This window comes from Palaemon carinicauda, chromosome 7 (assembly GCF_036898095.1).
Source record: "Palaemon carinicauda isolate YSFRI2023 chromosome 7, ASM3689809v2, whole genome shotgun sequence".
Classification (NCBI taxonomy): Eukaryota; Metazoa; Arthropoda; class Malacostraca; order Decapoda; family Palaemonidae; genus Palaemon; species Palaemon carinicauda.
Window position 1 is genome coordinate 167,572,871 of NC_090731.1, and position 22,655 is coordinate 167,595,525.

The 22,655-nt window shown below is 42.0% G+C and overlaps 2 protein-coding genes across 4 annotated transcripts in view; both read left to right on the forward strand.

Annotated features, from left to right (window-relative positions):
• The window catches only part of LOC137644132 (uncharacterized), a 3,339-nt gene extending 103 nt beyond the window's left edge, over nt 1–3,236 (forward strand). The window contains exons 1-2 of the mRNA XM_068377106.1: nt 1–2,888; nt 3,157–3,236. The exon at nt 1–2,888 is cut by the window's left edge and continues 103 nt beyond it. Coding sequence (XP_068233207.1) covers nt 1–2,888; nt 3,157–3,171 — 2,903 coding nt within the window. The 3' untranslated portion in view covers nt 3,172–3,236. The remainder of the gene's footprint in view (nt 2,889–3,156) is intronic.
• RtGEF (Rho-type guanine nucleotide exchange factor) overlaps nt 1–22,655 on the forward strand; it is a 134,022-nt gene that overhangs the window by 51,598 nt on the left and 59,769 nt on the right. The window lies entirely within an intron of this gene.

The window sequence follows — 22,655 nt, forward strand, 5'->3', positions numbered from 1 at the left end:
ATGGCAGTAATAGTGGTGATGGTGGTGGCAGAATAGGGAAGGAAGGCTGTGAGGAGAGTGGGAGTGCAATTCATCTTGTGGAGTGTATTTGTAAAATACCTCAACTGAAATTGATCTTGAATAATTCAACCAGCCCAGTATCATCAGAGCACCCAAGTGAGAAAGTGTATGTTGGGCGACCATATACAGTTCTAACAAAATTTTTCAGCAATATGTACAGAAGGAAAGTCATTACAAAAAAATTGTTACGTTATCTATCTGGTGATAAACAGGATGAAAGTCAAGTTCAAACAGTGCAGCTACGGAGACATAGGACTGAGTGCTCAATTCAGACAGGCTGCTCCTCAAGTGATGATTCATATGATGAGATCTGTGATGTGAAAGTAAAGAAAAGACTTTCGTCTGAAAGTTCTGAAACAAGTGATTCATCGATTGAAGGATGTATTTGGGCTGAACCAAAAGTAAAAACCAATGCTTCAGTTACAATTACTCCACTTTTGACCACAGAAACTATGCCAGGACCTATCTCGAGCAGTAATCTCCAAAAATGGCGATATCAGGCCCAAGAGTTGAGTGCCTCCGCCTCTAGTTCAGAATCTGGTGTGTCTACAGATGGTAGCAATCCTTATGGGTATGTTCGCTATTATAATCCTGAGGACTCTAATTTTGGATTGTATAAACCAGAAGAAATACATTCTTATGGGGAGATTTCATCAGGTGTGACGTGTTCCAAACTATGCTCTGAAGATTCTCCAGAAAATAAGGGTTACAAAAGTGTATCAAGTGAAGATTCATTTCATAGTGCTACACACGAGATAATTGAGAAGCCAATGCAAAGTGTTGCCTTTATAGCATGTGAACCTCTTTCTGATGATAGTTTTTCTAGCATGGATGTGGAGGCAACTAGTCATATGCGATCCAAAAAGTCTTGCTCATGCAACATCAAAGGAAATGAATATTTGTCATCAAATGTTGATAATTTTGGATTTGCTACAAGTTCTACTTCTCTTCCACTGTTAAATTTGGACTATATTTGTAAATCGGGAGATACTCGTTTAGAGCCAAAGTCCATGCATTCTTCGGTTTTAAATATTCCAGCCAATCCCATCATTCTTTCTGGTGTGTTACCTTCCTTTGATAGTGACAATCTTTCTGATAGCACTCCAAACATATGTAATAAAACGATATATGAAAATTCTAATTCTTCAGATGACGTAATGAAGCTTGAAAAAATTTACTCTGAATTTGAACCTGTCAAGGCAGACTTTCCTTTCAAATCAAAGCCCAATGTTGCGTACTATGTGTCTTCTTGCAGTGGCGATGAAATGGGAAATGATGGTGGAGATTATTATGAAAGCCAAAGAAAACATATACCTGTATCAATGACTGTATCTCACAGTGAACCCAACTTAAGTCTTTCAACACCACCTGTGCACTGTGGATTAGAGAAGGTGAAGTTTTCAAGTCATTTTGTTCAGTTGGTTTGTGATGTTGAAAATCCGTCTAAAGTTTGTAGTTGTGAGTCGTATAGTCACAGGTCATCTGATTCTGGCCTTGCAGACATAGTTCATCATTTAGAATTTTGTCCTTTACGGAGTGAAACACCAGGGATAGGCCGTGGATCATGCCTATCCCACTGTTCTCAGTCATCACAGTTTTCTGGAGCAAAATCATCTAGGTGTGATTCCTCTTACCAGGTACGCCCATTAACACCAGATTGCAGTGGTGATATTGATAGCTTATTGCCAACCCCATTGACAACACCATATACTTCAAATCCTTTGTCCTATACAACAGACTCTATTTCTTCTTTGTATGGATCTGGTTCTCTGCATTATTCGCCATCAACTCATGCTCCCATACTTTGCACAACATATTCAGGAAGTAACAGGGAAGATGCAGTCTTCAGATCAGGCCTTTATGCTCATTGGTGGATGAAGGCCAGTGTTTGCCCAAAAATGCTAGCTTTAGATAAGATGAAAAAAGACTATTTGAGATTCAGAACAGATAAAAAGCCAGAAGTTCCACCAAAACCAAATTTCCTGAAGCCGTCATATCATGTAAGAAGAGGGGGTATCAGAGGAGCTGTTGTTAAACCCATGTCAAAATCCACGTCAACTCAGACTAGTGTTAGCCTTGGCCATCCAGTTAAAGTCCACATTGTCCCTCATAGTTCAACAAGCACAACTTTCAACACTAATGACATTAAAAAAACTGATCATCAGTCTACCCCAGTAGTTTTTGTTAAGTTACAAGAGGCTCCATCACATTTAAATATTCATTGTCCCCCTTCCATTCCACGTAACCCAAGTTTTGAATCTCAGTCTTCTCAGATATCGCAAATAACAGTTATTCCTAAGCTTAATTATCAGACAATTGAAATTGGCCCAGAGTTTCAAGAACAATTAGCTGTTCCTAATAGAAAGTGTTTAAATGCTATTAGAAGAAAATTGAAAGGATCCCAGGAATCAAGCAGTAACAGCAATAATTCTTGTTATGAATTATCAAGCCTGCACAGCTTTAATGAGTGCTGCAATAGAGATGGTAATCCTGTCCATATGAGAGATTCCTCTGAGGGATTAGATGTTGATTTTCATCGAAGAGCTTCATCACAATCCCTTTGTGCTGGCGTTAGTGATCCAGCTACTTTTACTTCCTCTATTTACTGCAAATTACAGCCATTCCAGTCTGGTGACGATAGAGTAAAGACAACTAAGTCCGATAGGTTAGCTTCATTTGGAGTTTCAGGTGCTGATAGAAAGACTGGTAAGAGTAAGCCCAGTCCTCCCCCTAAACCCAAAAATCTGCTGATGTCTTGGCCCATTCAGCGTTCCAAGAGTCTTCCAAAACTCCCTACGTCGTCTATCTCCATCCACAAGAAAAGCAAGGTATCTTTTGTAGTTTCTGCAGGTCCCTTTCAAGTAAATGTCTCACTTTTTTCTATAGTTTTATTATTAGAACCAAAGTAATGCCACTTGAAAGTGAGATGCGTTCATTTTCTGTAAAAGATTTGATTTTTAATAGTTACCAAAAGTACCTAGAACTTGTTTATTATATACAATTATTAGGTAATTGCCTATAATTTGTACATAAACTTGTTGTGGTTATGCTTGATACGTATATTTATGATCTGATTATGTATATTCCTTGGCCCAGGATTTCTGCAGTTAAGCACGCCTTGCCTGTGCTTGCATTTGTGCCTGCTGAGGTACAGCCAATGTTTCACTTTTATGGAGGTAAATCAACTGTGATACCAATAGTGAAACCTGGAGTGCATTTACACTAAACTATCATTATACAAACCATTCACAAGTAGGAAATTCATAGGAGTTTAAATGTAATAATCTGCATAGATTTCTCCTGTTGATGCCGATTAACCATCATTAATAAGAGTTTTGTTGTTAGAAATTGAGTTTTTTTTTTAGGAAGTGTATTTAAGTTGGCATGTATATACAAACCATTATTTTTACATATGCTTTAACTTCTATCTCAAGTTTGAAATTGTTCATTCAATGAATGTAATCATGTGATACTGAGTGGTACTTGGTGTCTGCTTGAAAAAACTGGTGTTCCTATGGTAATCTATTCATTGCACTCTTAGTGCTATATCTTTGATTTAATTTTGTTAACATTTTATTGGAGTTTCGTTTATACATTTATCTGGATTTTCTTATTTAATTTATTTATAGAAAAATTTAATTAAATAATTTAGCATTTACATCAGAATACCATAAGTTTTTCAATATTAAACTTACCCGATAATCATGTAGCTGTCAACTCTGTTGCCCGACAGAATTCTATGGAGGGATACGCCAGCTATCACAATACTAGAAGGGGGTGTAATTACCAGCGCCACCTGTGGCCAGGTACTCAAGTACTTCTTGTTGACACCTCCTCAATTATTCCTCTGTCGTGCTTCCGGCAAGACGTTCTGGGATACGCTTATGTTCTTGGAGTATTTTCACGACTTTGGTGAAGTATTTCTCTTTGATTTCGGCTGTCGCTTTACTGGAAAACTTCTATATTAGCTTAGTTAGCTTTTGGAATTTATTTTGATTAATTTTGGTGACGAGAGAGTATGAACTCTCGTTCACCTTTCAATGGCCGACCCTCCCCTTAGACGGAAGTGTTGGTGTCTAAGAGAGTATAGACTCTCTTTCTTAATTTTGCTTAACAAAGTTATAGATTTATTTTATATCTCTCCGCCTCTTATAGGCCTCTTCGATTAACTTCCTTTTATTATAAACTCATTAAAATTAATTTTTATATTTGTTTATATTCGACCTTCCTAATAGTAGGCGGTCTTTTACCGAAGTTAATAAACTTTGAGCCCGTCATTTCGGTTTTACCTGTTAACATATTATGCTATTTCCGCCACAGAGTTTGAAAGATTTTCTTTGACAGTCTCGTACTGTTTTCAAAGTTGATCTAACGTTTTGTTTTGTCTCTGCAGTTGTTGACGTTCAGAACGTTCAACTTGCACTCTATCGTTACGATAGAGAAAGAATGTTCACGGTTTCACGTTGCAGTAAGAGTAACCGTGTCTAGCGTTTTGTTCATTCTTTCTTAACTTAATGGTTTTGATCCTAATAAAGGAACTTTTCAGTTTTTTCCTTTAACAATAATATGTTTTAACGATATATATGATTGGGCTCTTCTCTCAGGTTCTAAGTCAAGAGAGAGAGAGAGAGAGATAGAGACGGAGGGAGAAAGAGGATAAACGTTTCATTCAAGCCTGCCAGGCGTACGAGTAACGTCATTATCGATTTTTGCTCTTCTCCCTAGTCTCTTTAGGGGAAGAAACTAAACGTTTCTAGAGTGATCTAGTGTTTAGTCTCTTTCCAACCACTGATTTATCTTTCATTAGTTTTTTTCTGTTACATTGTAATTCTGTTTTCGCAATTACTAACTTTGAGAAAGGATAGTATTGCGTATTTCAGGTACAAACCACTTAAGTTTCGAGTTCAGTGAAATAAGTGCAAACAGAAATCAAAGTGATAAGTGATTAGTGCGTGAGGGTACTTTTGTGCGCGCCAGTCGTCCTCCCAGTCCGGGACCTCTTGCAAGCTCCCAAGCCCAGGGGAGAAGCAATGTCGAAGGGCATAAGGGTTCAGCAGGCCTTGATCGGCGCACAGAAGTATTCTCGGTGGTTGTGGGCGTGTCTTACCGAGACCGTCACTCCCACCCGCAGACGATTGAGCCCTTATTTTGCTCGTCTGCAGAAGAGATTAGGGGAGAAAATAAAGGCAGAGTAACGCTGGTCTCAGGTCTCAAGACTTCTTAAACGTTAAGTCCAGACCTATGCCAGACGTACGAAGTTAAAGTTCACAACCCGAATACAGTCACAACTTTCGGTCTTGATGCGTGAGTGTCGGGCTGAGAGTGTTGCACCGCCTGCACTCCCTCCACCTGTTCTCGCTGCACCTGTGCTCGCCCAGCCTGCACCTGCTCCGCCTGGTCGCAGCACCATCTGCCAGGCGTACGATGTTGTGAACTCTACTACAGTCCATGCAAGCACAGTTTTCGGACTTGATGAGTGAGTGTCGGGCTGAGAGTGTTGCTCCACCGCCTCCGCCTACACTCCCTCCTCCTACACTCGCTCCGCCTGATCACAGTACCATCTGCCAGGCGTATGATGTTGTGGACTCCCCTACAGTCCATGCAAGCACAGCTTTCGGACTTGATGCGTGGGTGTCGTGCTGAGAGTGTTGCACCTCCTGCACCTGTGGTGCACCAACCTCCTGCACCCGTTCAGCCTGTGCTGCACCCGCCTGCACCGGTGGTGCACCAACCTCCTGCACCCGTTCAGCATGTGCTGCACCCGCCTGCACCGGTGGTGCACCAACCTCCTGCACCCGTTCAGCCTATGCTGCACCCGCCTGCACCGGTGGTGCACCAACCTCCTGCACCCGTTCAGCCTGTGCTGCACCCGCCTGCACTCGCTGCACCCAGTCGCAGCTCCATCTGCCAGGCGTACGATGTTGAACCACTTTCGGAGTTTGCTGTTCACAGTGTTGTTCAGCTTCAGCCTTCTTTAAGGCAACCCTTGCTTTGGGATCAGGAGAGTTACACTCTTCCTCCTCCTCCCCTTGCTGCTCCTCCAGTGGTGCAACTCTCGGTTGGGGTACAGCAACCTCTCCCCTCCGTGAGTCTGTCTGCTCAACCAGCGCTGCACCGAGTTCAACCCTCATCTAGGCAAGCTCATCTACACCATGCACTTGCGCCTCAGGAGCCTCAGCTTGCTAGAACTTTACCTCTCAGCTGGTACAGTCCTTGGGTGCAACTCTTGCTAGGAGTCAACCTCCTTCACCCTTGCACCTGCCTTCTGCTCCGTCTGTTGTTCAGCCTATGCAGTCTGAACCTCAGGTTTTCCCTCAAGTTGAGGAAACCTCTGTTGTTGTTCCAGCTCGTTCTGACTCTGCTGTTCAGCATACCATGGTTTAAACCCCATGCAAGCAAGCATTAAGCACTCTAGCACTGGTCATGGAATTTCTGAGAAATGTTAAACGCCATGCACACGCTCTGCTTTCCTTTCAGCAGGCTCTGCTTACAGCAGGCTCTACTTCCTACATGCTCAGCATTCAGCATGCTCTGCATTCAGCATGCTCTGCATACAACATGCTCTGCATACAGCATGCTCTGCATTCAGCATGCTCTGCATACAGCATACTCTGCATACATCATGCTCTGCATACCTTACCGCATGCTTCTCAACACATCTTGGGTTGTTGCCAACTCACTAGACTGTCAAGCAGTTTCATAACGTTGCCTTCTAGTCTGCTGCTTTGCACCAGTGAACCCTCACTCAGAGAACTTAGCTTTTCTAGGATAAGGTCCCTGTAGATGAGAAAGTTCTTTTCTCCCTCCTTCTGATATTCCCTTGAGGACTCTGTCATTTGGAGGGAGCCTTTAGCTGCATAACCTCTTATGGACTTTTATTTAAGCATAACATGCTTACAGGGAAGGTAATGGTTACACTTCAGCCGCTAATCCCGTCTGTTACCACACCTGCTCCCATAGACCTTGACCTGTGTTGCATGACATGCAGTCCAAGCTTAGTCCTTGTTAGAGGATTTTTTGTTTACGGAGTCAATGTGTCACGGGGAATCAACAACCAACAGAAGGGACTTGTTGTGACGCAGTGGGCAACCTCAGCAACCCGTTAAGGAGTTGTCTGTACGACCCAGACAGTCTAGACAGATTCGGGTTGTCACTGTACTTCCTCGCTTGCCCATGATTGACAGTTTACAGACTGTGCAGCAGTATCATGATCTTGTGTCCGGCTCCGTCAGACGACTGGCTTTTAAGAGCTCCCTCAAGTCGTCGCTGTCTGGAGATTTTCAAATGGACTATGGATCTGACCAAGGAACTGGGCCTCCTGGTCAATTTTGAGGAGTCTCAGCTCGTTCCATCCCAGACCATTGTCTCCTTGGGTATGGATCTTCAGAGTCGAGCTTTTCGGACTTGTCCGTCGGCCCCAAGGATCTTCCAAGCCCTAGAATGCATCCAGAGCATGCTGAGAAGGAACCGATGCTTAGTCAGGCAGTGGATGAGTCTAACAGGGACACTTTCATCGCTGGCCCTGTTCATCGAGTTAGGGAGACTCCACCTCCGCCCCCTTCAGTATCATCTAGCTGCTCACTGGATAAAGGACATGACGCTAGAGACGGGCTCAGTTCCTGTTTCCGAAGAGATGAGGTCTACTCTAACGTGGTGGAAGAACAGCATTCTTCTCAAGGAAGGTCTACCATTGGCTGTTCAGTCCTCCGACCACCGTCTCTTCTCGGACGCATCGGACACGGGCTGGGGTGCGACACTGGACGGACAGGAATGCTCGGGAACATGGAATCAGGAGCAAAGGACACTTCACATCTATTGCAAGGAGTTGTTGGCAGTTCATTTGGCCTTGATAAACTTCAAGTCCCTCCAGCTTAACAAGGTGGTGGAGGTGAACTCCGACTACACCACAGCCTTGGCTTACATCTCCAAGCAGAGAGGGACTCATTCGAGGAAGTTGTTCGAGATCGCAAGGGACCTCCTCATTTGGTCAAAAGATCGAAAGCTCACGCTGGTAACGAGGCTCATTCAGGGCGATATGAATGTCATGGCAGATCGCCTCAGCCGGAAGGGTCAGGTCTTCCCCACAGAGTGGACCCTTCACAAGAATGTTTGCAGCAGACTTTGGGCCCTGTGGGATCAGCCAACCATAGATCTATTCGCTACCTCGATGACCAAGAGGCTCCTCTTGTATTGTTCTCCGATTCCAGACCCAGCAGCAGTTCGCGTGGATGCCTTTCTGCTGGATTGGTCCCATCTCAACCTGTATGCATTCCCGCCGTTCAAGATTGTCAACAGGGTACTTCAGAAGTTTGCCTCTCACAAAGGGACACGGCTGACGTTGGTTGCTCCCCTCTGGCCCGCGAGAGAATGTTTCACTGAGGTACTGCAATGGCTGGTCGACGTTCCCAGGACTCTTCCTCCTAGAGTGGACCTTCTGCGTCAACCTCACGTAAAGAAGTTACTCCCAACCTCCACGCTCTTCGTCTGACTGCCTTCAGACTATCGAAAGACTCTCAAGAGCTAGAGGCTTTTCGAAGGAGGCAGCCAGAGCGATTGCCAGAGCAAGGACGACATCCACTCTCAGAGTCTATCAGTCTTTATGGGAAGTCTTCCGAAGCTGGTGCAAGGCCAATGCAGTTTTCCTCAGCCAGTACCAATGTAACCCAGATTGCTGACTTCCTGTTACATCTAAGGAACGTAAGCTCCCTATCAGCTCCTACGATCAAGGGTTACAGAAGTTTGTTGGCAGCGGTTTTCTGCCACAGAGGCTTGGATCTTTCCTTCAACAAAGATCTACAGGACCTCCTTAGGTCTTTTGAGACCTCAAAGGAACGTCGGTTGTCCACTCCAGGCTGGAATCTAGACGTGGTCCTAAGGTTCCTAATGTCATCAGGATTTGAACCGCTCCAATCAGCCTCTTTTAAGGACCTCACATTAAAAAACTCTTTTCCTCGTGTGCTTAGCAACAGGTAAAAGAGTAAGTGAGATCCACGCCTTCAGCAGGAACATAGGTTTCACATCTGAAACGGCTACATGTTCCTTACAGCTCGGTTTTTTGGCTAAAAACGAGCTTCCTTCCCGTCCTTGGCCTAAGTCGTTCGAGATCCCAAGCCTGTCCAACATGGTGGGGAACGAACTGGAGAGAGTACTTTGCCCAGTTAGAGCTCTTAAGTACTATCTAAAGGTCAAAACCATTACGAGGACAATCAGAAGCCTTATGGTGTGCTATCAAGAAGCCTTCTCTACCCATGTCTAAGAACTCAGTTTCTTACTACATCAGGCTTCTGATTAGAGAAGCAAATTCTCATCTGAAGGAAGAAGACCTTGCTTTGCTGAAGGTAAGGACACATGAAGTGAGAGCTGTGGCTACTTCAGTGGCCTTCAAACAGAACCGTTCTCTGCAGAGTGTTATGGATGCAACCTATTGGAGAAACAAGTCAGTGTTCGCATCATTCTATCTCAAAGATGTCCAGTCTCTTTACGAGTACTGCTACACCCTGGGTCTATTCGTAGCAACGAATGCAGTAGTAGGCGAGGGCTCAGCCACTACATTCCCATAATCCCATAACTTTTTAACCTTTCTCTTGAATACTTTTTATGGGTTGTACGGTCGGCTAAGAAGCCTTCCACATCCTTGTTGATTTGGCGGGTGGTCAATTCTTTCTTGAGAAGCGCCAAGGTTAAAGGTTGTGATGAGGTCCTTTAGTATGGGTTGCAGCCCTGTATACTTTAGCACCTTTGGGTTGATTCAGCCTCCAAGAGGAACGCTGCGCTCAGTAAGGAAGACGAACTTAAAAAAGAGACAGAGTAACGGTTCAATTCGACTTCCTTACCAGGTACTTATTATTTCATTGTTATTTGAGATAACTGTTATATGAAATATGGGATACTTAGCTATCCTTTAATCTTGTACACTGGTTTTCACCCACCCCCCTGGGTGTGAATCAGCTACATGATTATCGGGTAAGTTTAATATTGAAAAATGTTATTTTTATTAGTAAAATAAATTTTTGAATATACTTACCCGATAATCATGATTTAATTGACCCTCCCTTCCTCCCCATAGAGAACCAGTGGGACCGAGGAATAATTGAGGAGGTGTCAACAAGAAGTACTTGAGTACCTGGCCACAGGTGGCGCTGGTAATTACACCCCCTTCTAGTATTGTGATAGCTGGCGTATCCCTCCATAGAATTCTGTCGGGCAACAGAGTTGACAGCTACATGATTATCGGGTAAGTATATTCAAAAATTTATTTTACTAATAAAAATAACATTTTTTTAAATCGTTTTTGTGGTACACCGTATGTACTTTGTATTATTTTTATATTGAGTACAAATTTTCAGTCCAGTGAAAACTTTGTTTTATTTTTATATCAAGTACAAATTTTCAGTCCAGTGAAAATGTTTTAATGGGAATTGGTGCATATTTTGTCCTTTGCAGTACATAGTCTTTTTACAATTAGTAGTTGTTATAATATGAACAAAGAAATATCTAATGGTGATTGATCTATACAAAATAGCTATAGATATTGAATGGTCTTAGTGTTACTCTTTGGAGTATTACAGCTTATAAAAAACACTATTTAAGTCTCAAGATGTAAATGTTTACTTTCAAATGTCTGTACCAAAATGGCCATCTGTTCATTTTACCCTTTAGTTGCAAGTTAAAGCATATGAAGAACAATGGTTTTCTAAAAGAAATTTTAAAAGGGTTGAAGACGTCATTAGTGTTTTGATTAATAAACCATTCCATTTGCATTTCATTTAGTTTAGGGGAAGATGTTACGGTTAGGCAGTCTGTAGTCTTCGAGAAATTGCGTGTGATTCGTTTCAATTCTTGAAATAAGAGGGGCTAGTTCAGTTTGCACTGCAATTACCTGATAGGTCTTGGTGATTTACCAGTCACATTTCTTGGGCTTTATTTATTATATAACATGTTTTCATTCTTATTTGATAATGCGAATGCAGTAGTACGAGCAATGTAGTCATTATTATTTTTAATAGGCAAGCTACAACCCTAGTTGTAAAACCAGAATGCTATAAACCCAAAGGCTCCTACAGGGGAAGAGGAGCATCAAAGAAAGGAAATGGAAATACCGAACAAACTACAGCATACTCTATTGGAGAAATGATTAAAGATATATATATATATATATATATATATATATATATATATATATATATATATATATATATATATATAAAATGTTTAAGATCAGTAATAACTTTAAGATAGATTAGTCATATATAAACTATGAAATGAATTATATCTTATTGTACATAAGCACTATGCAAAATTGATGGGACTTCGGTGCTAAGTTAATTTTTTGTATTTTTGCTGGGGTGGGGCCGAAGTTACAAATGGTATTTAAATAGCTAATCGTCAATAATTTGTGGAAATGATCATCAAGGTTGAAGTACTGTACTATAATGTTCATTTGCATTATTAGTCTTTGTAATGAAATTTAAGCTCAGGTTTCAGGTTTTTTTTTTTTTTTTTTTTTTTTTTTTTTTTTTTTTTTTTTTTTTTTTTTTTTTTGGCCCGGGGGTGGGGGTGGGGGGGGATAACTGTGATGACTATGATTCAGTACAATACAGTACAAGTAAACTGTTTTAGAATTTGTTAGTTCAGTATTTTATATCGTACTTTTTACTTTTGTCATTACTTTAGGATATTCAAAAAGAAAACATAATTTCTTGTATTTCTTCAATCTAAGAAGTGCTTTGTTAAGTTTTTCATATTAACTTTACTGGAACTAAAATATATTTTTGTGGCTTGTGAAAGTCTACTTGTGACAAGACATTGTTGCTTGTAGTTTGGTAGCAAACTCCATTGTGTGAAGGTTATCCATACTATATAAAATTTATATTACCTGCAGTTACTGGCTAGATACCTTGCTTTTTTCCAGTTAGGTTGTAGATTAGATTATTGTTTGTATCACCATTGTGTGGTATTAATGTACTTTGTATTTTATTAATATTCTCATTAGCCTCATAGACTTTTGTCTTAACATGCATGATGAGGTACAGTATATTTATTTTATACTAATAATTCTTTTTCTTTTTAGGTACGGAATCGGTAATTATTTATCTTCATGCAAAATACTTGACAAATATTTATTTTTTAAATTGTAAGAAGGAAGATTTTTCTATTTTTCTATTTTTCTATTTTCATTGCATGGGAAATAATCTTGCCTTCCCCTTATTTCTTTCTATATATTATATGGCATTATTGTTTCTTTTATGGTCAAGTACTCTGGAAACTTGAATTTCCTATTTGGTAGCATTTTTTGCTAACTAGTCTGTTGTAAATGATATCTAAATTATTAGTGTTACTGCAATTATTTCAAGGGGAGTGGTGATCCCATAAGGCCCTTTATAATATAATGTTTGATTGTTTAGGGGATTTACCTAAAGGTTTTTCAATATCAAACTTACCCGATGATCATATAGCTGCATCCCTGCTGCCCGACAGAAAAAATCTACGGGAGGAATACGCCAGCGATCGCTATACAGGTGGGGGTGTACATCAACAGCGCCATCTGTCAAGTAGGTACTCAAGTACTCGATGTCAACAACGAACCAATTTTCCCTCTGTCGTGCCACAGGCAAGACCTACTAAATACGCCGTCCCTAACTGGATTTGTTTTCACAATGATTTGGTGAAGTACACTATTCCAGTTTTGAGCTTTCGCTATGCAGGGGTTTTATCTTCATTTCAAAACTTGAACTCATTTTGGATAGATTTAATTATGGTGACGAAGAGAGTATGGACTCTCCTTCACTTTTAAATGGCCGACCCTTCCCTTAGATGGAAGTGTTGGTGACGAAGAGAGTATGGACTCTCTTTCACTTTTAAATGGCCGACCCTTCCCTTAGACGGAAGTGTGTTTATGTTTTTGGTAATTTTGCTTAACGAGTTTTAGATCTATTTATTTTATATCTCTCCGCCTTTATAGGCCTCTTCGATTAACTTTCCATTTATTATAAACTTATAAAAATTAATTTTTATGTTTGTTTATATGCGACCTTTCCTAATAGTAGGCGGTCCTTACTTGGAACCGAAGTTAATTAACATTGAGCCCGTCATATCGTATTTTCCTTTTAAGAATTTATACTTTTTTAATGTTTTTGAAAGAATTTCTTTGATAGTCTCGTACTGTTTTCAAAGATGAACTAACGTTTAGTTTAGTCTCCGCAGTTGTTGACGTTCAGAACGTTCAACATGCGTTCTATCGTTACGATAGAGAGAGAGTATTTCACGGTTTCACGTTGCAGTAAGAGTAAACCGATTCTAGCGTTTCGTTCATTCTTTCTTAGCTTAAATGGTTTTAATTCTAATAAAGGAACTTTTTATTTGGGAAACCTTTCAGTTTTTTCCTTTAGCAAATAATAGGTTTTAACGATATATAATTGGGCTCTTCTCTCAGGTTCTAAGTCAATAGAGAAGAGAGAGAGAGATAGAGCGGAGGGAGAGAGAGGAGAATAAACGTTTCGTTCAAGCGGGTAACGTTGTTCTCGTTTTTTCACTCTTCTCCCTAGTCGCTGAAGGGGAAGAAGGTAAAACGTTTCTAGAGTTTTATTCTTGTTCCCAGGCTTTATGCGGTGAGAGATTTTAAACGTAGTTTATTTGATCTAGTGTTTAGTCTCTTTTCCAGCCACTGAATTCTTTATCTTTCATTATGTTTTTCTGTTGCATTGTATTGTTATTAACTGTTTTCGCAATTACTACCTTTTAATGAAGGATAGGATTGCGTGTTTCAGGTACAAATCACTTAAAGTTTCGATTTCAGTGAAATAAGTGCAAACAGAAAATCAAAAGTGATAAAGTGATATGCGCAAAGTGTTACAGTGTTGCGTTCCAGGGTTCGTCTGTTCGTGCCAGTTGTTCACCTAGTCCGATACCTCTTACAAGCTCCCAAGCCCAGGGGAGAAGTAATGTCGAACGACTTATGGGTTCCACAGGCCTTGTTCGACGAACAGACGTTTCCCTCGGTGGTTTCGGGTGTATCTACACACGTTGCCGACGTGATCGCCCCACCCACATAAAGACGAGAGAGCCCATTTATTCCTCGTCTGCGGAAGAGGTTTCTCGCAGAAACCATGGACCAAATCTTGCAGCTTTAAGTGCAAGTCGGTCCCTTCCGCGCAAGTCCAACGGCCTAGGTGTAGCCACTGGGTCAGTTCGGACTCGCTGCAGTCATCCGACGACTGCACACCTCCCAAGAGAGGCATGGTGGTACCGCAACAGGCAGTAACTCCGTCTGTTGCCGCACCAGCTGTTTTAGACCCTGTCACTACGGACAGTAGCTCCGTTTGTTGCCGTCTTTTATAGACCCTAGTGGTCCATGCTGCAGACTATGCAGTCTCAGCTTGCTTCCTTCATGCAGGAGTATCGTGCTGAGAAGGTTGACAATGCACCTGTTAACCTACAACCTGCCACGGTTGTGCGCTCAGCAGATACTGCGGCTGCCTGCTCCCACACTCCACCTGTGAGAGCTCCACCACCGATGCGCAGTCGACCCTGCCAGACGCATGTTCATGCTGCACCCTCCGTTGACATGCGTGAGCTTCCGCATCAGCAGTGGGAAGGTGCTGTCAAGCTGCCGTGTTTTGCCGCAATGCGGCATGCTCCGCAACCCACGGCTGTCCCTCCCACGCACCAGCACTCCGCTTTTGTTGTTGCCAGCTCCCACACTCCGACTGCGGAGAAGGTTGACGATGCACCCATTGGCCTACAGCCTACCACGGTTGTGCGCCCGGCATGGCTGCCTGCTCCCACACTCTTGTTGTGAGAGCTCCTCCACCCATGCGCAGTCGTCCCTGCCAGACGTATGCTGACTCCCACAGACACACGGAGCACTCCGTTGCCGTGCGTGAGCTACCACAAGCTGCCGTGTTTTGACACGGTGTGTCAGCCTCCGCAACACACTGTGGTTTCCGCCACTCGCCCGCAGCAAACTAGTCAGTCAGGAGTTGAGGCTTCCCCACACAGCTTTGGTTGTTGCCAACTCACAGACTGTCAAACAGTTACATGACGTTGCCTTCTGGTCTGCTACTAATACACCAGTGCTGTATGTCCTCACGCTCCTGTTGTGGTTGACAGTTCAGTTTTTGACATTTCACAGACTGTCAAGCAGTTTCATAACGTTGCCTTCTGGTCTGCTGCTTATGCACCAGTGAAACCCTCACTGAGATAACCTAGCTTTTCTTGGACATGGTTCCTGTAGATGAGAAAGTGCTGTTCTCCCTCCTTCTGAGATTCCCTTGAGGACTCTGTCATTTGGAGAGGAGCCTTAAGCTGCTTAGCCTCCTATGGACTTTAATTAAAGCATTACATGCTTCCAGGGAGGGTAAATGGTTCCGCTTCAGTCGCTAACCCCGTCTGTTGCCACACCTGCTCCCATAGACCTTGGGCTTTGTTGCAAGACATGCAGTCCAAGCTTAGTCCTTGATAGAGGATTTTTTACGGAGAAGAACCTTCTTGCCAACAACCTTCCTACCGGTTGGTTGTACGCCCTGTTGACGCTGAGATATCCTACTCACGTCCGCCAGTTGAGATGGTTCCTCCTCCGGTGCGACCCAGTGTGGGTTGCCAGTCGCACGTTGACGTTAAGCGACTCTCGGAGGTGGTTGTGGACGTTCAGTGTGTCACTAGGAAGACGTTCAACAACCAGCAGAGGTGACTTGTTGTGACGCAGTGCGGCAACCTCAGCAACCCGATAAGGGGTTGTCTGCACAACCCAGACAGTCTAGACAGTTTCGGGTTGTCGCTGTACTTCCTCGCTTCCCCATGGTTGACAGTTCACAGACTGTGCAGCAGTACCATGATCTTGTGTCCGGCTCCGTCACGCATCCACCAGTGCGACCGGATTCAGCGAGCCAGACGTTGCCCACTCCGTTGCCGTTTCCTCATCAGTTTCGGATGAGGAACCCTCTGATGAGGACATGGCTGAACAAGACGATCAACCCCCAGCCCTGCTATCCATCCAGAAGATGCTGAAGAAGGAACGCAGCCCTGTCAGGCTGTAGATGAGTCTGGTTAAGACACTCATCCGTGGTTCAATTGGTGTCACTTGGAAGACTACACCTCCGTCCTCTTCGGTTTCATCTAGCTCTTCACTGGAAAAGGACAAGACGCTAGAAGCGGTCTAGATCCCGGTTTCCGGAAGATAAGTCTGGTCTGACTGGATGAAAGGACTTTATCAACCTTTGATAGGGTCTTCCCCTGACTGTTCAGACTCCCAACCACGTTTCTCTTCTCAGACGCATCGGACGTAGGCTGGAGTGCGACCTTAGGCGGTAGGGAATGCTCGGGATTATGGAACTCGAGTCAAAGGACAATGCATTTCAACTGCAAGAAGCTTCTGGCAGTACGTCTGACCTGGAAAAGCTTCAGGTCTCTCCTTCAAGGCAAAGTAGTGGAGGTGAACACGGTCAACTCACTGCTTTGATGTACATCTCCTAGCAAGGAGGGACCTACTCTCTGACATGGTACGAGTTCGCAAGTGACCTCCTCTCCTGTTCAACAGGTCTAGACTTTTCACTAGTAGCAAGTTTCTTCCAAGGCTACTTGAATGTCTTAGCAGATTGTCTCAGTAGGAAGGGACAATAATTCCAACATATTGGACCCTCCACTAGGATGTTTGCAAGAGACTTTGGGTCACCTGGGGCCAGCCAACCATAGATCTCTTCGCAACCTCGATGTCCTAGAGGCTCTCAATACTTTGCTCACCTATCCCGGACCCAGCTGTAGTTCTTTTAGATGCCTTTCTACTTGATTGGTCTCATCTAGATCTATATGCATTCCCTCCGCTCTAGATTGTCAACAAGGTACTGCAGAAGTTCGCCTCTCACGAAGGGACAAGTGGACGCTAATTGCTTCCCTCTGGCCCGCGAGAGAATAACTTACCGAGGTACTTCGATGGCTAGTAGACGTTCCCAGAACTCTTCCCCTAAGGGTGGACCTGCTACGTCTGCCACGCGTAAAGAAGGTACTCCAAGGCCTCCACGCTCTTCGTCTCACTGCCTTCAGAGTATCGAAAGACTCTCGAGAACTAGAGGCTTTTCGAAGGAGGCAACCAGAGCGATTGCTAGAGCAAGGAGAACATCCACCCTTAGAGTCTACCAATCGAAGTGGGAAATCTTTCGAAACTGGTGCAAGTCAGTATCCGTATCCTCGACCAGTACCTCTGTAACTCAAATAGCTGACTTCCTCTTATATCTGAGGAAAGAGCGATCTCTTTCAGCTCCCACTATCAAGGGTTACAGAAGCATGTTGGCATCAGTCTTCCGTCACAGAGGCTTCGATCTTTCCAACAATAAAGATCTACAGGACCTCCTTAAGTCTTTTGAGACCACGAAGGAGCGTCGTTTGGTTACACCTGGTTGGAATTTAGACGTGGTTCTAAGATTCCTTATGTTAGACAGGTTCGAACCACTTCAATCAGCCTCCCTGAAAGATCTCGCCTTTAAGACTCTTTTCCTGGTATGCTTAACCACAGCTAAAAGAGGCAGTGAGATTCATGCCTTCAGCAAGAACATCGGATTCTCATCCGAAACGGCTACATGTTCTACATCTTGGTTTTCTAGCCAAACACGAGCTGCCTTCTCGGCCTTGACCAATATCGTTCGATATTCCAAACTTATCGTATGGTTGGAAATGAACTAAAAAGAGTATTATGTCCTGTAAGAGCTCTTAAGTTCTATTTTAAAACCTTTACGAGGCCCGTCTGAAGCTTTATGGTGTTCAGTTAAGAATTCATCTTTGCCTATGTCAGAGAATTCTTTATCCTATTTTTATCAGACTGTTAATACGAGAAGCTCATTCCCTTCTGAATGAGGAAGACCAAGCTTGGCTGAAGGTAAGGACACACGAAGTTAGAGCTGTCACAACTTCCGTGGCCTTTAAACAAAATAGATCTCTGCAAAATATATTCGACGCAACCTATTGGAAAAGCAAATCAGTGTTCGCGTCTTTTATCTTAAGAATGTCCAGTCTCTTTACGAGAACTGCTACACTCTGGGACCATTCGTAGCAACGAGTGCAGTAGTGGTGGGGGCTCCACCACTACAATTCCCAAATTCCAGAACCTTTTTAATCTTTCTCTTGAAATATTTTTGGGTTGTCCGGAAGGCTAAGAACTCTTTCGCATCCTACTTGATTTGGCGGGTGGTCAAAATCATTTCTGGAGAAGCGCCTAGATTAAAGGTTTTGATGAGGACCTTTAGTATGGGTTGCAACCCTTCATACTTCAGCTCCTAGGAGTCGCTCAGCATCCTATGAGGATCGCGAAGCTCAGTAAGGAAGACGTACTTAAAAAGGCAGAGTAATTGTTCAAGTCGTCTTCCTTACCAGGTACTTGTTTATTTTATGCTTGTTATTTTGAATAACTGCTAAAATAAAATACGGAATACTTAGCTCATAATGTCAACTTGTTATGCTGGTCTCTACCCACCCCCCTGGGTGTGAATCAGCTATATGATCATCGGGTAAGTTTGATATTGAAAAATGTTATTTTCCTTAGTAAAATAAATTTTTGAATATACTTACCCGATGATCATAAATTAAAGGACCCACCCTTCCTCCCCAATAGAGAACCAGTGGGACAGAGGAGAAAATTGGTTCGTTGTTGACATCGAGTACTTGAGTACCTACTTGACAGATGGCGCTGTTGATGTACACCCCCACCTGTATAGCGATCGCTGGCGTATTCCTCCCGTAGGTTTTTTCTGTCGGGCAGCAGGGATGCAGCTATATGATCATCGGGTAAGTATATTCAAAAATTTATTTTACTAAGGAAAATAACATTTTTCTAATAAATAGATAAAAGGAAGTTCATGTAATTTTAGGATGAATTTTTTCTTTTTATGGAATATCAGAAAAACGTTTCAGCCCGACCAATTTTTCTTAGAGGTCCTTTTTTTTCTTACTTTAGTTTGTGTCCTATAACCTGAAATGTAAATGTATTTTAATAACATAACATCTTTTAGATGTCAGTTTTTTCTCCCAAGGAATATAAGTTTTGTGTAGATGGCAAAGAAAATAAGAGTAATTGCATTTGTCTGAAATGAAAACTGGAGGAAAAGGGCTATTGAATTTTTTGGCTACGTTTTGAGAGTCTGGCCACCGGGGAATTTGTGTTTTTACCTACAGTGCTCTACGATTGGCTTAGATATATACCAAACTATCCCAAAATATTTTTACATATAATTGATAATGTATTTTATGGGCCCAAGTTTTTTGACATCCCTTAATATTTTTATAAATAGATTTAGAAATTCTGATCCCCTATTCCTTAGACTTTTGGTCTTCGTTGTGAAACCATCCTTGGTTAATACCCATAAGATAAGAAGACTATGTGGCTATAAATTGGTTAGTCATTGTTTGATGTGAACTATTACATTGTTATGCACAAAACAGGTAGTCCTGGGAGCAATTAGTATTACTCAGCAGTTGGGGTGTTGGGAATGTCGTTTAGAGGTATTTTTAATGTACGTTTAATGAGATCAGTATGTTTTGGATTGTGGGGAAAAATTATAATCAGGCCAGTCTTATTTTGTATCCCACCAAAAGATGCAAAAGCTATGCTGGCACAGGAAAAGCAGCAGCAATCCATTGTGGGTGAAAAATTTAATATGTTCCTACAAGTATACAAACCTTTTGTTCTTTAAAATAGTGAATGTCTTCAGTGGAGCTGGAACACCCATTGAAATCATTAAAAAGGTAATTATCATGTGGTGAGTGTGGCAAAGTAGTCCCTCCCAAACTCCCGTCAAAGACACTTTACTTTTGTCTTTGACCGCAACAAATATTGGTTGGGTGCAGTCCTAAACTTTGCCTTAACCCAAAAGTCAACAGTCCCAAACAGGCAGAAGCCAAGGACCTTTCTGACTCTGAAGCCACATTGTCAGTGCTCCTTTGGATCCGTAAGGAACACAAGGGGGAGAAACGCATATAAACGCTTTCCAGACAGTTCTTAGGCCCTTACAGTCATATCTTCTAGTGAAATAATCGACTGGAACCTGGTGACTGACTTTCTTACCATTCAAAAGAAAACAGCAAGTACCATACAGTCTGCTGCTCTGTGAATCTGAAGGATTGGTATATTTGGATCCCCATCCTTCAGTCCATCAGAATCTTCTCTTTGTCTTCTAGGCTTAGGTTTCCAGTTCATTCCATGACTTTAGACTGCCTTTTGCCCCAAGACTTCATGCTACCCTTTCTAATGCCTTCTAAATGACCACTACCACTTGCCTCTTGGATGTTCTTGACAATCGGCTTTTTCTGTCTCCCTTCGGAAGGCAATGCTCCAAGACCAAAGAAGTTGACCTCCTTTTGCCACAATATGAGAATCATGTTCTATCAGTATTCCAGTCCCTTGGTTTGGCAGAAATAGAAGACTGAGGAAACGGAGGAAGTAGTGCAGTTGCTTCTGCACAGCCAAAAATTTCTGGCTGGATTGTAACATTAACTGAATCTTCCCTTGGCATTGAAGAAGCCGGTCTTCACGGACTCCCACACCAGTGATTTCCCTATCATCTAGTTTCAGCAGAATTGGAAATGGGATGATTTGGCTTCATGGCAGACTGACAGTTTCCTCTCCAGGGTAGTTCCACTCGAACCCCACATCCAGAAATTTTGCCGTTCACAGACGAATCCAAGGAGGATAGTACATACTCAACTCAGGGAAGTGGTTCTCTGTAGAAAGACATCTGCATTTCTTCCCACTGGTAATGTTTGCAACATGACAATTTTACAAATAGGATTTGTAAAGTACTTGAGAGATGACACGCTTTCATTCATGACTTTCGTCAACAAATGGTCATGTTTCACAGACCCTTATCAAACAGGCACACTGTGGGGAACTTGACAAGGTAGGGCTGTTTGCTAGATTTATCTGGGCAGGAGAACTTCAAAAGTATTGGGGGTTGAAGATAATAATGTTAAAGTTCTTTATTGTGTAGTATTTTCCTCAATATGAAATATTCTATAAACGTTTAATTCGTTTGGGAAAATTGAAAGGATGATATTGAAATTTTCAAAATAACAAACAGAATTTTGAAACAAACTTTTTCTGACCCTAGTAGGATTAGAATTACCTTCATAAAAGTTAAAGATTATGAACCCCATGTATGTATAGCAACACAAAGATGTACAGTATAACTGCCAAAATGTTGCTAACTTAGAAGTTGACTTCATTCAACAAGGATTGTTTACATTTTTTGCCAAGAGACTAGGTAGGTTGTTTGTTTACATACTCTCAATGGCGAATATTCATGTAAACATTGTTGAAATGCACAAATTGTTTTGGTTTTATACTTTCTTAAACAGAAATACAGCTTATTTTATAAACTAAAACACACGCTCTCTCAACATTGATGAAATGCACGTTGTTTTAATTTTTTACTTTCTTAAATAGAAATACAGCTTATTTTATAAATTAACTCTCTCTCTCTCTCTCTCTCTCTCTCTCTCTCTCTCTCTCTCTCTCTCTCTCTCTCTCTCTCTCTCTCTCTCTCTCTCTCTCTCTCTCTCTCTCTCTCTCTCTCTTTTTTATTAAGTTTTTGTTTAATTGTGCCTCTACTCAAACTGGCAATGCCTGACGGGCAAACATTGTTAAAAGACAATGCCTATAGCAGGAATGAGTTGTCATTACTGTACGTCAAAAGTTAGAAAACCAAAAGTATGTAACTGGCAACAAACAGTGTTATCAAATGTAGCTTAGCCCCATGGGGCCTTTACTTGTGCACTGGGCACAGACTGACAGGCAAAGTTGAAATTCTGTCTTCACACAAGAATTCGATTTGGTTGAACTATCAGTTCTGGAATCTTTTTTTTTCCAATCCACTGGAGTACGATATCATTGCTTTGGCGATCAACAAGATTAAAATTTAAATAAAGAAATGACAGTCAAGGGCATCATAATTACTTTGCTTTACCAGAACAAGTAATTGCATAAAAGGAAATGGTGCAGGGAATGGTTACTAGGAAGAACTGAAAGGGAAAACCATGTTACTATTTTACGTAAACTGCAAGATGGATCTGTATATCCGTTCGCAGTAAAATCATGCAGAACACACATAAGGGTCTTGATAAGACACAAAAATTAACAGCCAGATGTCATACGTTAAACATGTCACTTCTTGAATCATAGTTAGACTTGATTTTGTAATATAGAAAGTTTTTCCATAATTTCCTTGCTTCTTATGTCATTGGTGTTCATTGCCTCTCCCTATTGTTTTTGGTAATGATGTTTGGCTGTCAGGAACTTCCCATATTTTTGGGCACTCCCTGGCACTTATGCTGCTTGACTGTTGGTTTTGGAATGTGGTGAATTGAATTTCAAGGAATCTTATTCCTGTTTTCTCTTTTCATGTGGTAAGATAGAAACCTGGAGAATGAAGCAATCGGATTTCATATAGCTGGTTGAAGAGTGAAAATGTTTAATTTCTGTAAAGATGGGATTGAATACTGTACATGTACAGTCTAGATGGATAAGGGCTAGTAACAGAATAGGTTAAGCAAGAATGGTGGAAGGGTGTGCAAGATTTTGTGTGTGTGTGTGTGTGGGAACATTTGAAATGATCAGT